Source organism: Trachymyrmex cornetzi, unplaced genomic scaffold (assembly GCF_001594075.2).
Source record: "Trachymyrmex cornetzi isolate Tcor2-1 unplaced genomic scaffold, Tcor1.1 scaffold608, whole genome shotgun sequence".
Taxonomy (NCBI): domain Eukaryota; kingdom Metazoa; phylum Arthropoda; class Insecta; order Hymenoptera; family Formicidae; genus Trachymyrmex; species Trachymyrmex cornetzi.
In genome coordinates this window covers 329763-346794 of record NW_017299924.1, presented here as the reverse complement: position 1 = coordinate 346794, position 17032 = coordinate 329763, and the positions used below count along the sequence as shown (strand labels likewise).

The following is a 17032-nucleotide window of genomic DNA, read 5'->3' as shown; positions in this document are numbered from 1 at the left end:
AGAGAGAGAGAGAGAGAGAGAGAGAGAGAGAGAGAGAGAATTAAAATGGCCTGCCTTCTTTGCTTACAATTTCATACTTTTCATACTTTTTTCGTTTTTCTATTATTTCTGCTACGATATCTGGCGTATATCAAGGGAAAATCATTATCTAGTTCAAAAAAAGAATTGGCCGGAGGAAGAGGTGGAGGTGGAGGTAACGAGACGGGAGCGAGACGGGGAAAGATTGCCCCGAGACAACCGTGAGGAGATCGCTTTCGGCATCATTAATTATCCTAGAAAGTGCGAGAACGGGCAAGATATATAGGGGGAGGTTGGTGGCAGCAAGGAGGGAGGAAGTTGAACGAGCAACGGATAGAAAAGAGAGCGAAGGAGACGGCAAATGTCGCCACTGCAAACCGAAATTACTGTCGAAGATTAATGGTCCTTTACGCTTTATTACAAGTATTTATAGACCTATCCTCCAAATTTCTCGTAAAGTTAACTTTGTACTATATAGCAGTAACACCATCCTTGCTTGAATATCGATAACCTTCATAAAATTAAACTAATTCTAGAAAATCGCATTTTCTTTTATTTTATATTCACTTGATCATCTATCACTGTTAGCTACCTAAATAAATAATAAAATGATATACATTGAAAAAATAAAAAATTTATTCTCCAAAATTTGAGTTCTGTAATGCATGATTTTTCACGCATTCGACAATTGAAATTCTTTCTTTACCTGAAACTGTTCTTCTCTTTAAAAATCAAATTTATACAGAAAACAGATCTTTTTTTACCTGCAGTCCTTTCCTTGAAAATTAAGTTTGTATGTAGAAACCCGACCTTTTTGTTAAAGTTAAATTTTGCAAGGCAAATCTTGCTAGTTGGATACGAATTCTGGGTATAGTTATACACGGAGAAAATTTTATATTTAAAATTACTATAATGTGGTAGTAGCTACGGTCTTCATGTAAATTATAAGTTTAAGTGCTATAATTATTTTTTTAAAAACAATAATACAACGTAATTTTTACATTTTTTTATAGTAAATTTTATAGTAAAATTTTTTATTACAAAATCAAATCTTGTTGAATGAAAGTTAGTATTGTAAAGATAAGTAAAAAATATATACCTAGCAAATTTTGTTTGCGTACCACAGTAAAAATTAATTGTTTTCATGTTAGAATATGGCTTAACAAAGTAATTACTTTTTATTTATGTGATAAAAATTAGTATTACCATAGTAAAAGTTAAGTCGGAATTATGTTGTGAGGGTCCATACGAAAATTCATAGTAAAAGAAAAGACATAGTAGTGTAGTTTAAAAAATATATATATTATATATATTAAAACTTAATATAAAATTTTCTCCGTGTAGAATAGAATTTTTGGAAGATATTCCAAAAATATTTAGAATATTTTTTGAACTTTATTTAAATACGTTGTTATTTTATTTTTTCCAAATTATTTAATTAATAAAATTAAACTTTTTCTAAGATGTCATTTTACGGTAGTCCCAAAAAAAACTGTAAAATTTTTAAAGAAATGTGATTACGTTAATTATAATTTAACGATCAATAGATATGAGAAAAAAAAGCAAAATCTCCTGAATCTTTCGAATTTTATTAAGAAGATTCGCTAGAATCGAAAAATACGTAAAACTGCGAGGGAACGTCACATCGATATATTATCGTATCATGCCCGCATACCAATGGTACTCATCGCATTAATTAACTTCGGTTCGAACGTTTGCTCTACGTACGATGAAAAAGACTGGTGGAATGAAAAAAAAAACAACATGCCTTCTTTAAATAAATCGCTGGGAGTGACGGTTGCAGGAAGGAAGATTAACGAGCGCGGTGTGTCGTTCGATTCGATACGTCGAATTAACGCGAGACAGAAACGAAGCTGCGTATATCGATTATTAATGACTTACGGGGATCTGCCAATGTAAATGTTAGCGATGCCGCGTGTACTTGGCGTAATCGTCGCTTTGAATCGCTTAGAGACAAGTCCGTATCATGAATACCTAGGCTGACATATGGCCGTGAATTGAACGATAATAGTAGAAACGACGATTAATTGGCCGTAATTGGGTGTAGCGACGACAATGGCATTCAAACGCGAATTATTAATTACACGCGCGTGGCATAAAAGCTTGCCGCTGAAGGAATCGTTCCGCATTTTTACGCTGCTGGATCTCATTTTGAATAACATTTAACGATTTTACACAGGGAACTCGTTTTCAGGAAACTAAATCGTTATTGCTCGTCTCTGCGAAGGCTAAAACGAATTCCAGTCGCGCTCGTTGCGCGTATATACGCGTACGTGGAGGGCGTGGGGATGAAAAAATCAACCACCGCCCTCCGTTCCCTGAGTGGCAGGTTCGCTAATACATACCCTCGCGTCCCGCCGCGCCGCATTCGCCTTCTCTCCTCTGAGCAATATCACCCCGGTTTCGTCGCTGTATATACCAAGCTGAGGCAGACGAAGACAGAAACGGTAGGGTCGCCGGTTAACGATGATACGGGTAACCAGGCAGAGGGAGAAAGAGAAAAAGAGAGGGGGAAAGAGAGGCAGAAAGAAAGAGAAGGAGACGGAAAGCGCAAGCCCATAATGTTGGGGGAGGATCCGACTATCTCGTGCCAATCTTCTTCGCGTTTTCTCACACGAATATTCTTTCCCTTCTTTTAAACTTTTATGTCGAAACTCATACTGTATAATATTGCTTTTGGTTTATTGTTGTAACATTGGTTTATTAATGAATTGCAACGGATAGAGAGAAATATACTTTATGCCGAATGTGACAGTTCTATTACCTGAAACTGAACAGAGGACCGACTAGTGACAAGTGTTTCATCCGGGAATTATAGTTCAGCTTTTATCGTGTAAAAAGGACCTGGGATATTTTTCTTTTATCGTCAATTCGCATCAATCACGGTAGTTTTCTATACAGACTATTTCCGGATTAATAATAGCTCACAATAAATACAATCGAATTGCTTCTTATTTTACTACATTATTTGCGATTCATTTATAGATGACAAAAAAGACCAACACTATATAATATAAAGGAATGAATACGATAAATCACAAATATAATGGAACACACACAGCAGGAGATAATTGTACGACATTACCTGAAATAATAATATATGAACATTTAACCTCGTTAATCTTGTATCTCATAGAATAGACGTATGTATTTACGTATCGAATACAATGCATTATACTCGGTGCCTAAGAGTACATTACGAAAACACCCCTGGTATGCAATACTATGATGGTTATGATTTCCTTTCTAGCAACCACCACGTTCGCATCATCTGCAAGAATATAAATTATTGAATTCGGAAAATTTCGAAATCTCTCGGTAAATTAGAGATTTCCCAGACAACATGCATGTCTAAAAGACGTCATAGCGACGTCTTTTGGAATACATATATGTCTAATGGGCTTTCTACTAATAAGCTGTTATGTAAGTTTTAAGTATTAAATTATAAAATGTTAACTAATCACAATCGAATGTGTGAGAATAATAATCGATTATAATTGATCAATTTCTTATAGTTTAAGACTTAAAGCTTAGATAATGAGCTATTGTAAAAAGCCCATAAAAGATATCTAAAAGACATCATAAAGAGATATAGACAATGCGTGTGTCTAAGTTATGACTCCTAGAGCTAATGTACTTAAATAATGCATTGGAAATAATTTTAAAAAATAATTATAATTCTTAAATCATGAAAATAGTATAAATTTTTTAAGTTTTTTTCGAATTTTTGTCAAAAGACCATCGTTAATCTCGCCGAGGTAAATTGCTTGTACTGATCGCTGGTATTGAAGAATGTCACCACTTTAAACACTATGTAAACAGGGATTGTTGAGCCATCTGTTGGTGATATTTATCATTCTATCATAATCGTTATTTACTTTTTTTATTGATTATTCATTTTTGTAATTATTGAAGGGATATAAATAACTGAATCGAAATATCATAATGAACGTATAAAATAAAATTGATAATTGTTTTTTAAGCGAGATAAAAATTTGTACGATTTATAATCACGGTAAAATCGATTTTAGTTTTTTTTTTACAAAACAAGTTGCAACAAAGACAACTGTGCGAATGAATTTGAAAAGAGAAAAGGAAAAATAGGATTGTAAGAAACCTCGTAGAATAATTTACACATTTCTAATAGTTAAATGTGTTTTTACTCTGTCATAAGAAAAAATCGAACCTTTTTTCTAAAGAAAATCATATTCAGACAAATAATAATAACAATGATATATTTAAAACACTCGGAACGAATTGTATCCTGATTTTCATCTGAGTATCTATTTAGAGGCTCTGCACAATAAAAGGAACAGGGAACAAAAAATAAGAATTTCACAACCTATCAGAAATCATGTATTGTGGAATACACACTGATAGATTGAAATTCTTATTCTCTGTTCTCTGTTCCCTGTTCTTTTTATTGTGCGGAGCCCCTTATAATCCGCTTCACAGCAAGCAGTTCACAGTGCTCTGTAGTTAAGGCAGTGAGAAAGATGATGAGCTTAGACTCTCTAGCTTCTACAGAGAAAATATATCTCTTCAGGCGAAAGTTATTTCTAAAAAAAAATTGAATTGTATGTGGGTTGAGTAGGTAAAATTTTAGAAATTTATTCAGATCGAAGGAAATTTCATTGTCCTAAAAGGGCTCGTACCTATGGTGTACGATGATGAATGATTAAAATGTTGCGTTATCGAAAGAGATCACGCTCTTGAATTTATTATGCTGATCGCTGGTTAATGTTGTTGCAGTTAAAACTCGTTATGCTCACATTATCGATAGTCGTGAATATATTTTGGTGACGCATTATGCAAACTACATTATTATAATAATTAATGTACTGTCTCTTCTGATATCAAGAAAGACATGACCGTCGAGCGATGATAACACGGTGCAACGTACCGACTGGCGTCGTGTCGTGAACGAAAACAAAATATGTCTTCGTACTCGAGCGAGCTGTCACGCTCGCAGGAATATCTGAGTTTTCGCAGCTCTGTACCGCTCAGAAAAATCGTTGTTGACGCCGACGGCGCAAAGGTATTATTCCGTATTATCATACAAATAAATTAATTCTGTATTAGTTATCACATTTGATCTCTAGCTAATTTACTTTCCTCTTTTTATCGATTTTCGTCAAGTTGCAAAGTGGTCTCATAATTCTGATAAGTGTAAGCATAGAAGTAAACAAAAAAACGGTAACATTTTGAAATGTTGTTACGATTGTTTTAGGGATGGAAGGTATATGATTCTAATCCAAAAACTATCAAGTGCCCACTTATATGTCTTCCGCCTGTCTGTGGTACTGCTGATATATTTTTTAGACAAATATTAGGTCTTGCTGCCAAAGGTTATAGAGTTATCTCCGTAAGTAAACCGATAAGCTTTTTGAAGTCTTTCAATATATGTAAAATAGTATAAGAGATGCAATTATATCTTGCTAATGTATAAATTAGAGAGAGTAAATAATAACTTGATTTTTATAGGCTGAGGCACCAGTGTACTGGAGTATAAAGGAATGGTGTGACGGATTCAGAAAGCTGTTAGATTATTTAGAACTTGATAAAGTCCATCTTTTTGGTGCTTCCCTAGGTCAGAACGTATAAACAAAATATTTACTTTCAAGTAACATAATAATTAATTATCTAATAGATGAAATTGTATATTCACAGGTGGATTTTTGGCACAAAAATTTACAGAAATAAATGCACACTGTCCTAGGGTAGTATCTCTGGTTTTGTGTAATACCTTCACAGACACATCTGTATTTAGTTACAATGATTCCGCAGCAGTGTAAGTGGACTATTTTAAATAGTTCTAATTTAAGCGTAGATAAAATAAGATAAATTTTTTTCTTTTCGTAGTTTTTGGATTTTACCTTCATTGGTATTGAAGAAAATGGTAATGGGAAATTTTGCAACGGAGAAAGTCGATGGAGAGATTGTAGAAGCAATTGATTTTATGGTGGAACGGGTAATCTTAATTTTCTTCAAACTAATGAAAGATAAAAAATATAAAGAAAAAAATATTTATTCTAAATATGTTATATATATATATACGTTATGCATATGTTTTAATTGTAATTTACAGCTAGAGAGCTTAACGCAACCCGAATTAGCGTCTCGTTTAACAATGAATTGCATAAATTGTTATGTACAACCTCAAAAGATATGTCATTTACCTGTAACAGTAATTGACGTTTTTGACGAATATGCGTTATCAAACGCAGTTAGAGAAGAAGTGTATAAATGCTATCCAAATGCAAAACTAGCACATTTGAAAAGTGGTGGAAATTTTCCATATCTAAGCCGATCCGCTGAAGTTAATTTACATTTACAGGTAAATATATTTATAACATACAATTATAATTAAATCAATTATCGATAGCATGAAATATAGAAGCATTTATTTGCAGATTCATTTAAGACAATTTGAAGATACGGAATATACGGCTTTAGAAAAGGTTACGATTTAACGCGATGCATTTTTGCGCGTTAGGAAAAATGTAATAAAATCCAAAAATTGTATATAAATATTAATTAAACAGAAATTCTCCTTTGCTCATATGCGAATATTAAGACTGTAGACAACCTCTATGCCTTTTGTATTAAGTTAGACATATTATTTCTCAATATATTCTTTCAACGAAGGAGTAAATGTTATATAATACATAAGTATTCTAGGACATAATTATGTAGCATATTATTAGTATGACATTGTATATTGTTGCTTAAGTAGTTATCTAATATTTCGTTTTTAAGTATAAAAAGCATTTATATTTTGTAATAGCTTGATCTCATTTTAATTGTAAAAAAAAGTCGTTTATGACTCATTCATTATCACAAAATAAAACTTTTTAATAATTTATAATATATAATAGCTATTAAAAAAATATATATATAAAATATGCTTTTCTAATTCTTTTAGTATTTATGAATTTTGTACAAAATATTTTTAATTATCTGTATAAATTTAATAACAAAATATTTTCAACAAATATATTTTATATAGATTATTTCCTATTGTACTAGAATGTACTAGAACGTATTTAATACTTTCGTAAAATTAAATATATAGTCTGTTATTTTTGTTAGAGAAATAACTTTGAGTTGTGTTATTTCTATTTATTATGGTGTGTAGTTAGAAGTGACCATAGTTTGCTAGGTCGCTTGACCGGGAGACCGTATAAGAACTTGCTTGGTATCGATTCCTTCGAGTGTACCTCTCTCGCGTTTCTCTTTTGCTATCTCAGATTACAGGGCCTGTTTTACCCAGTATACACATATGACATCATTATCTATGTCAGTTACCTTAAAATTTTTCTCTTTTCCTTGTGATTTTTTAATAAAATTTTAATTAATTTTTCATAGTTTACAATTTCTTGTTACATGGAATATTTAATTTATATTTTGTATTATATATTTTTCTGGAAATATACGATATTTATATATAGGACGTAATTTTCTAATTTTATTAAAATATTAGAAATAAACATTAAAACGACAGAATTTATACATTGATTTATATACATCAATTTATATAATCATAACATAGACATTAATCTTGTACAAAAAATATTGATTAAAAAACATTAATGAGCTTTGACTTGCTCGACGTTCTGGTAGAAATCGATGTACTGATAAGATTACGGTTATCACTGGCTACTGTGAATATTATACCATATTAATCCGTCTGATAGTTTGACATAATCTTTGCAAAGAACGACGCGTATTTCAGAGCTCAGTCTTTCACCTGCACGTGACGCGAACAGACAGCCGGCGCGGCGGTCCGATATCGCGGTATCCATCGTGACATGTGGCGGTAACGATAAATTTAATCATTTTTATGAAAACGTTGAAAGAGTCGACATTCGGATAGATACATCACGTAAATTTTAATCCAATTATTTCTTTAATATTCGCGAAATTTTCCTTCATGAATTAGAGCATACATTAATGAAACGTTCTATGTGCTATTATTTGTATATTTTTATGTATTAGATAATTTTTAAAGTTTAAGAAAGAATATAAGGTTTATACTGAATTCACAAAAGATTCAATCGCAGTTCAATTTTTATAGTGTAAAACATAAATTCGTATTTATGGATGTACGTGTGTTTTACGTAAAGATCTAACATGGTTTACTGAAATCGGTATATTAAATTTTTTTTTAGTGTTACATTAGTTTTAATAAAGTAGACTTTGAACCGTCGAGTCCAAATAATCGTATTATAATAATATCTTATGTTATCAATAATCTGTACCTAATCTCTCTCATAGTGTTACTGAAGGTCTAAACTCATGTCGTATATGTTTGTAAACTTGCGCGATCATCACGTAACTGTCCTGACAAGAAAATATTATCGTAAAAGAAAACAGCTTAAAGTAAAATTCAATCAAGTGAAAGGAATGCTGACCGCAGGTTTGCCTTATCGTTAGAAAGAAATAACGTCGTTACAAAACATTTTTTCTGTGTATTATTATATGTTATAAACCGTAAAATTTATTTAATTTTTGAACTTATTATTCTTGATATTTACGTAATTGAAAGTCCTTTTTTCCTTTGTGAAACCATAATAAATAATTATTACATGTTATTCGTAGCTTATATTATAGTTACATTTTCCGCAGACATAGGATTTTTAAGAATATTATCGTAATGGATTCATCAGAACTGTGAAAGTTTCCATCTTATCTTAAAAAGCTCACCTCTTTAAAATGGATAATGAACAAAGACCTCTCGTGAATAGCGGAAGAATAGCAGTGTCCACGAAAATCGCTTATGCTCTTGGACATATTTTCAATGACCTAGCAGCTGCTATGTGGTTCTCCTATACCTTAATCTATCTGCAACGAGTTGCATTATTAGAGCCTATCGTCGCTGGTGCGATTTTACTCTTAGGTATGTGTCGATCTATTCATGCGCGAGCGATGCTACATTAGTCATACTATTGATTAATGTTTGAACGATCTTCATTCAAGGACAAGTAATCGATGCCATTATGACACCCATATTTGGTTTCCTAATTGATCACTATTGCAAGAAAAAAATTTGGCACATTATTGGATCCGTGATGGTCACTCTATCCTTCCCCGTAATATTCGGCGGTTTTGTCAATTCATCTACTACAATTGCGATGCTTTTATATGTAACGAGTATTACGATATTTCAAATTGGTTGGGCAGCCGTACAAATCTCTCATTTATCGATGATCCCCTCGTTAACTAATTCCGTCCTAGCTCGAGCAGATTTAACCGCAATAAGGTATGTGATTTGTGTAATAATCACTTGAAAACGTGGGATTCTAGATAATAATTGAATAGCGAGTTCTATAAATGTTACTTCAAGGCAAATTTACTCCTAGATATTCTGCTCAAGTTGGTGCGGCTGTGATAGCTTTTGTAGTAACATGGATAATTCTACCAACTAGTGGCGAATCGATGGTTCAATTGGATCAGCAAGATGACTATAAATTCAGAGTACGTATGAAGAAAAAAGATGATAAAAAAGATATGCATGTGATTCTGATTTGCAGAATATCGTTCTGGTCCTCACAGCTTTCGGTTTGACTGCGACTGTCTTTTTTCACATTTTCCTGAAAGCGAATCTCTTGGAACAAACAATATACCTAAAACCGGACATTGAAAAGTCAGTTAAGCCGTCGAATGTTTCATTGAATCGTCAAATATCATGGATCGACGTCATGGTTTTATTAAGAGTCGCGATGCTATACGTGGCGAGCAGATTATTTATCACTCTCGCTACGATATATTTGCCGTTGTATATAGAAGAGACAAAAGTTAATGGTAAGCAAGCATTGGCCAGTGTGCCGTTAGTATCATATGTATTCTCATTCACGGCCGCTTTGCTACTCAAATACCTCAACAGAATTTGCAGTACCAAGGTAAATTTTTATAATAAGAAAAAGAAGAAAAGACAAAGAGATTTTCTAAGTGTATTTTTGTTTCGTTGAATCGTAGGCTTGCTACTTTTTCGGCGCTATAATTGGTATGACCGCCGCCGTTGTCACGGAATTTGTCGGAAATAACTCAACAGTCGTATACATCGTCGCCATATTAATTGGCGTGGGAAGCTCTATCACGATGGTCACCGCATTGAGCGTCACCGCCGAATTAATCGGCTGTCGAACGGAACGTAGCGCGTTCGTATATTCAATCGTCACTTTCCTCGATAAAATCATCACTGGTCTCGTAGTGATATTCATCGAGAAATTGTGAGTAACCATCCAAAATTCATTTAATCGCAGATTGCAGCTCTTTCATAATACATAAAAAATTGTTAGAAACAAATATAGCTTATTTTAAGAAAAATTTTTACTTTACGATTTTAGATTAATAATGCAAAGGACCCCGCACAAAATCATAGGATTTTGGCCCTCGGTGAAATTGGCTGAAATTACCTATAGTATGTTATAGTTCTCGACTCACTGATCAAAAGTGTCCATAGACACAAAGCTTGAAAATGACTCATAGTTTTTTTTGTTATAGCCGCTTTAAAGTTTTATTTTATTAATGCCCCAAAAGCAAGTTTCTGTAATAAATCAAGAGATTTTAGATAACAATGTGCCATCCACCCTCACTCCCAACCCAAACCCCACCCCCACTCCATTCCCACCCCTATTCCCATACACATACGCCCGCGCGCGCATTTTTACTATGTACTTAGATTTTGCTAGATTTTTACGATTTCTCTCACGCGTATTATTTGAAATGTGTGAGTCCATTTACCTTTCATGTGCAAAGTGCTTGATTATCACGACTCGAATGTTTATTTCGGCATGTGAAGTTCCATGTACAAAAAAATATCGGGTGCTCTCTAAAATGCGATAACAACATAGGATAGAAAATTCTTTTCCTCTTCGCTTTGTTTACATTCATATGCGGCAAGGGGACTCATGAAAATCAAGTAACCCAAAGGAATGAAACGCCTGTCACATCCACGTCGTTCATTCCAAATAATTCTGAGAACGGACGAAAAACTAAAATCATAAATGTACCATTGATGCATACACAAACACACACGTGCGCGCGCGGGGGCGTATGTGTGTGGGAATGGGGATGGGGGTGGAGTGGGAGTGGAGTGGAGATGGAATTGGGAGTGAAGGTGGTGAGAGTGGTTGGCATATTGTTATTTAAAATCTCTTGATTTATTGTAGAAACCTGATTTAGTAAAGTAAAACTTTAAATGGCTACAACAAAAAACTAGTCATTTTCAGGATTTGTGCCTATGAACACTTTTGATCAGTGAATCAAGAACTATAACATACTAAAATTTCGGCTAATTTCACCGAGGGCCAAAATCCTATGATTTTGTGCGGGGTCCTTTGGCTAATTCGTTGTTTCTAAAACTTGTTTTCATTTTTTTTCAGGAGATGCAACAACAAAGAACTTTGTCCTACTTATAATCGAGATACATTGTCCATTGTTTGTGCTTCCTCAATGATACTGGGACTTATAACTTTGCTATCTGTATCGCGTTCTCTTACTTAAGATATTAACGAATTAATTTTTTTTTGTATTATATGTCGTATAAACCACGGTTGGGAAAAGGTATTTTTAAAAAATAATATAATATGTTACCGTTACCGTTATTTGCGGTAAAAAGTATAACTCGTTACCGTTAGTCATTATTACTGAGTCTAAAAAGTAACGCATTATCGTTAAAAAATCGTTACTTTTCGTTACTTTTTTCGTAATTATGCAGGAGACGGACCTACTCACCGATTTTGATAAAATTAGGGTCATTCAACGTATTTTCGCATGAAATGAACGAATCTGGCAGAAAAATCAGTGTCGCTCTGTTCGTGTGAAAACGCGTTGAATATACGATACCCTAATTTCGTCAAAATCGATGAAAAAGCCTGTCTTCTGCATAATTGCGCTTTTTTTTAAATGTTAAAACAGGCTTCTAAGACAGAATGGTGAGACGGAATATAAACTAAACATAAGATACTTAGAAAGATATTTATATCTTTGAATATTTATATCTTTGAATATTTATATACTTATGTTTAATTCTATGGTATTTTATTATATAATAAATATTTTAGTGTTCTTATGCTAAAGTGAGGATAGCGAATGAAACAAAAATAGGCAAAAAGTTTTTGGTTTATTTACCTATAATCTTTATTGTCCGTGATGGTCGTGATCTATAAAAAAGTGTAACGATACAAGAGCAACGGAGTCAATTTCGTTACTCGTTAAAAAATATATAACGTCGTTAACTTTTTGTTATTAATAAAAAAACTTTTTTGTTACTAATAGAAAAAAATAACGGTGTTTTACCAAAGTGTTATCAAAAAAAAGTAACGAAAATGTAACGTCGTTACAAGTAACGCGTTACTTTCTCAACATTACTACCAGTTGATAAAAAAATGTTTTATATTGTATTTCGTATTATTTCTGCATCGTTTTTTATATCAAATTTATACCGATTACACTAATTTTTCGAAATTGACAAGGAGGTTAGCACATCATTCTTAGGAAGAAAATTATGACAGTAGTACTTTTTACAGTTTTACAGTTTCTTATAAAAATGAAAAAGAATTTTGTATTTGTTTTACACCAAAATTAGCACGCCATATTTTTAATTTTGATTTTTTTAATATAAAAAATGCGGAATTTTTTTTTATTTTTATAAAAAACTGTGAAACTATGAAAAGTACTACTGGAACTATCGTATTTTTTTTATATTAATAATAGAATGTCGTGCTAATTTTACAGATCCAATTGACAATCTTACTAAACTGTGATTTAATTATAAATCTCTTTATCAAAATGTAAAGAAAAATGAAATAATTGAATTTTCTTTATATTATTTCGGCGAATTTAGATTATTACTATTAAAAATAATAAATATTAATTCTTTTTTTTATAAAAGTTATGTCATTTTGATTCCTTTAAAATTAATTAGTGCCATTTAATTAACATGGATTAAATGAATATTACCTAGCGTCAGTAATTGTTTTATAAATTTTGATGTTAACTCCGAAGGGTTAATTATAGCGAGTTCACTCATCGATTACAAAACGCAGGTATTTCCATTTTTTATTTCTTTTTTTATATTAACCTTCACAATTTGCTTTGGCAACTGCGTACACAGTGAACACTCGAGTTACGAGTGCTAAAGAAAGTGTTGAAGTTGTGGGAAAACAATTATGCATCGTCTACCAACACATAAATGGTTTGAACAGTACATGACGTCCATGACGTCCGCAGTATGAGTTTATTTTTTCAAAAGGAAAAGAGATAATAAGGAACGAAAGACCTGAAGTTTATTATTGAGTTTGGCACGATTCAGTAGCTATCTGTGGAGAATTGAAGATTATTAAATGGATACGTATGACCCAGAAAAGGTTACATCATATCAAGATTTCGAAAATATTTAAAAAATATATTTCATACATTAAAAGTTATTTCTAAAAGATATCTATGTAAAAGCTATTTAAATTATATCTAAAAGAAGATATGGCAAGATTTTTTCTAAAAGCCTCAAAGATACGATTTTTATCTGTCTGGGAATAGTTTTGTACGGGAGATATTTATATTCTAATCTCTTTTATGAGAAAATGAATGATAACGATCCATTTTTCAAATTTATAATACCTTATAAACAGTGATGGGTAAGATATTCTTAAAATTTACCTAGAGATATAGCTACAGTTACATGTACGAAAATTTATCTAAATACAGATATAGATATACGTATTAAGATGTATACAGGATGTCCTGACCTTTTTTGCCAATCACTTTTGTGCAGATAAAGCGGACTAAACTGAGTCGAAAAATCCTCTACCATTTTGCAATTTTCGCAATAGTTAACAAGATATTAATTACTAAAAATTGCAAAATATTAGTCTTGAATAATTTTTTACTCAAATACTATCAACTTTACAGAAAAACTGCAACAGACAAAAATTATTTATTTTCTTCTCATAAAGTTCTGAGAATTTTTTATCAACTTTTTAGTACGGCATTTTCTAATTTTACCAACATGAGAAAATACGGTATTAAAAAATTCTGAAAAAATTCTGAAAAAATTCTCAGAACTTTATGAGAAGAAAATAAATAATTTTTGTCTGTTGCAGTTTTTCTGTAAAGTTGATAGTATTTGAGTAAAAAATTATTCAAGACCACAATATTTTGCAATTTTTAGCTCTATCTACACAAAAGTGATTGGCAAAAAAGGTCGGGAAACCCTGTACACAGATATCAGATACTTTGAAAGTATCTTCAGATACATTTTAGATACTCTTAAATTAATTTCATTGTAATAATGGTAATAAGTAATGTGTAAAAAATGTATTAGTTATTAAATGAATCATTCATTTATTCATTTTTGTTACATTTGCAATATCTCTCTCTCTCTCTCTCTCTCTCTCTTCAGTCTTATTGCCTGTAACCGAGCGTGTTGACTTCTCTCATATGCCTGTGGTGCGCACGCTGATTGTGCACGGTCATATAGGACCTACAGTTTAACGTCGATTCTTTAATACTCGTAAGTGCACGCCAGATTTGACTGAATAATTCCATGGTATAGACAGAAATCAATTGAAGCGTATTTTATCGCGTAGAACATCCAGTTAAAAGCAATTTTCGTTCGTGATAAATTCAGATTTCATCAATGGAAAACGCTACCGCGTATTGGCTAAAGCGGTGGCGTTTTTCATGATGGAACCTGAATTCATCGCGAACGAAAATTGCTTTTATAAAATTAATATCACAGAAATATTTATGTGTGTGGATATGAGTTTTACTAATTTAAATAATTTAATTTTCATTTTAATTTGTACAATGTGTAAAATCATCTCAGTCCTATTGATTCGTGGCCGAGCGTGATGACTTCTCTCATATGCATTGGTTATATGGGGGACTTATTATTTAATGTCGATTCCGCGAACAACGATTTTTGTTAGAGAAGTTTCTCTTGGCAAAGATACTCTCGGTGGTTTGCCATTGCCTGCTGAGAGGAGCTACGAGCGTTCGAAAAATTTTTCGGTTCTGCCTGGGATCGAACCCGGGATCTCTGACATAGCAGTCTCGTGCGCTGCCGCTACGTCACGCTCGCACTTGTTACATTTATATAGATAATTGAAAAAACTTATAATTATCATTAAACGATTTAGAATAAGAATTATAAGACGATATTATTCATCATAATTTTACAAATTTTATAAATTTTACAAAGATCACTGGCTGCATTCGGCAGAAAAAGCAGCTGTGTAAAATTCTTTAACACATAACTGATTTGCATTTAGATCCTGTGAGGGACTAAAAGAAAGATCAATCATGTTACAAAATTTTGCAACAACAAAGCTGCTTTTTTTCTGCGGAATGGAATCAATCGACAATCACGCATAAAATAGAATTATGACTATACTGAGGAAATGTATCCGAAAAATGCATCTGAAAATCAGATGCTCTATATTTTTTTATCTAGATACAGACACAAATACTCGAATTCGGATGCATCTCACAGATATAGATTAAATACACAAAATGTACCTCTATACATGTATAGAGATACTACCCAACACTGTTTATAAATAACATAAGACAGTATTATCTATAATATATTCAAAGCGACTTTGACTAAATTTCAAACAACTTAATCGATGATTAATCAATAGAACGGTAGTAAAATTTCTATATATATAAAAAATTAATATTTTATTTATTTTAGCAAAATAATATAAGCACCGCTCTATATTAAGTTAATAGGAAATAATAATCCAAGATTTTTGTCATTACAGACAGTAGGCACACGTTTCACTCTCACGAGGGTGTTTATCATTCGCGCAGGATTTATCATCCGTGCCGGTTTATCATCCGCGCAGGTATTACTCCGAAGTTTTAATTCAGATGTCATGACGTTGACTGTTTGTGGTAAACGGCCGTTATAACCGTCCCGACTCGACGGAACTGACGGAGACGGAAGGTGGATTGGTCGGATAGCCGGATAGCGTCGCTCGGAGCTCGGAGCTCGGAGCAAGCAGCGGTGCCAGAGCGGTGGCGCGAGAGTACGATGACCCGTCTGTTCGCATGTTACGAGCGTTGGCTCGTCGCGCCCGTCGCGGTTGCGTCGTAGTACGTCAAGGCAGATATTCCCTTTATCGCGCGTATAGAAAGCGCACTCGGGAGTCGGGAGTCGGGAAGAAGAAGGAAGGGAGAGCGTAGACGGGCGGCGGGCGAGCACAGCAGCGGCGAGCCGAGCCATTGCGCAGCCGCTTATTTTGTTCGGTAGGCGAGAGGCGGGCGGTGACGGACGCACGTTTAGCGGGGCATGGCGCGGTGCGCGTTCTAGTAAACAAGTTGTGTGCGAGTCGCGCGGGGAATCTTGCGCCCTGACCGAGCAGCCGCCGCGCGATATTTATTTAACGACGCGACGCGTCGCGTCGTCCCTCGACCTCTTTCTAAGATCTCGCCGTTCTGTCTACGGGAACGCTGGGGAACGTTCTGTCGACGCTCGACGCTCAACGCGGCCGAGGGATAAACAAAACTCGGACAGCCGCGAGAGCCGATTCGTCTCTCTCTCTCTCTCTCTCTCTCTCTCTCGCGAGCGCGCTTTCGCGTGTTATGCGTTCGCGGGTGTGAATGGTGTTGGTGTACGCGGAGAAAAGTTACCGCCACTGTGTTCGCCACCGGTCCTGGGCTCCTGGGATCTCTAACGGAGGAGGCGATCTGGCGATCTTCGATCGTACTTCGACGGAAGGAGCCGTCGGCGAGTCGCCGTCATCGCCGAGTTATGACACCTCGCTACGCGTTTTGGGGCTTCCGACTGGACGCCGTGTCTCGGTGAGTCCTCTCCTTCGCGTCGTTTTCGCTTTTTCGCCGCACGCGCGCGAACCACCATACAGCTCGAGTCTCGCTTTTCTAGTGACGTATTTGCGGTGTAATTTGACTACTATCGAATACGTGGAATACCGTTGCAAGCGTGGAGGCTGGCTCTCTCTCGAATTAATATCCATCTCATGAA

At 34.0% G+C, this 17032-nt stretch overlaps 2 protein-coding genes across 2 annotated transcripts; both read left to right on the top strand.

Moving 5' to 3' along the window:
• The first annotated feature begins 4932 nt into the window (after positions 1 to 4932).
• LOC108766624 (maspardin) lies at positions 4933 to 6649 on the top strand. The gene is made up of 7 exons (XM_018516033.1): positions 4933 to 5077; positions 5270 to 5404; positions 5524 to 5629; positions 5710 to 5830; positions 5902 to 6010; positions 6128 to 6376; positions 6453 to 6649. The coding sequence occupies exons 1-7, from the start codon at positions 4976 to 4978 to the stop codon at positions 6510 to 6512; spliced, it is 882 nt and encodes a 293-aa protein (XP_018371535.1). The 5' UTR covers positions 4933 to 4975; the 3' UTR covers positions 6513 to 6649.
• A 1139-nt stretch (positions 6650 to 7788) lies between these two features.
• On the top strand, positions 7789 to 11981 carry LOC108766621 (major facilitator superfamily domain-containing protein 12). Its single transcript, XM_018516030.1, has 7 exons — positions 7789 to 7858; positions 8668 to 8938; positions 9019 to 9301; positions 9402 to 9516; positions 9573 to 9941; positions 10018 to 10271; positions 11427 to 11981. Exons 2-7 carry the CDS (start codon positions 8755 to 8757, stop codon positions 11545 to 11547), a joined length of 1326 nt encoding a protein of 441 aa, XP_018371532.1. The 5' UTR covers positions 7789 to 7858; positions 8668 to 8754; the 3' UTR covers positions 11548 to 11981.
• Positions 11982 to 17032: the final 5051 nt, after the last annotated feature.

Coding starts and splice junctions, on each gene's coding strand:
- LOC108766624 (XM_018516033.1), top strand. CDS start 4,976: ATGTCTTCGTACTCGAGCGAGCTGTCACGCTCGCAGGAATATCTGAGT. Junction 5,405..5,523: donor AAGGTTATAGAGTTATCTCC/GTAAGTAAACCG, acceptor TGATTTTTATAG/GCTGAGGCACCAGTGTACTG. Junction 6,377..6,452: donor AAGTTAATTTACATTTACAG/GTAAATATATTT, acceptor ATTTATTTGCAG/ATTCATTTAAGACAATTTGA.
- LOC108766621 (XM_018516030.1), top strand. CDS start 8,755: ATGGATAATGAACAAAGACCTCTCGTGAATAGCGGAAGAATAGCAGTG. Junction 8,939..9,018: donor TGGTGCGATTTTACTCTTAG/GTATGTGTCGAT, acceptor TCTTCATTCAAG/GACAAGTAATCGATGCCATT. Junction 10,272..11,426: donor GTGATATTCATCGAGAAATT/GTGAGTAACCAT, acceptor ATTTTTTTTCAG/GAGATGCAACAACAAAGAAC.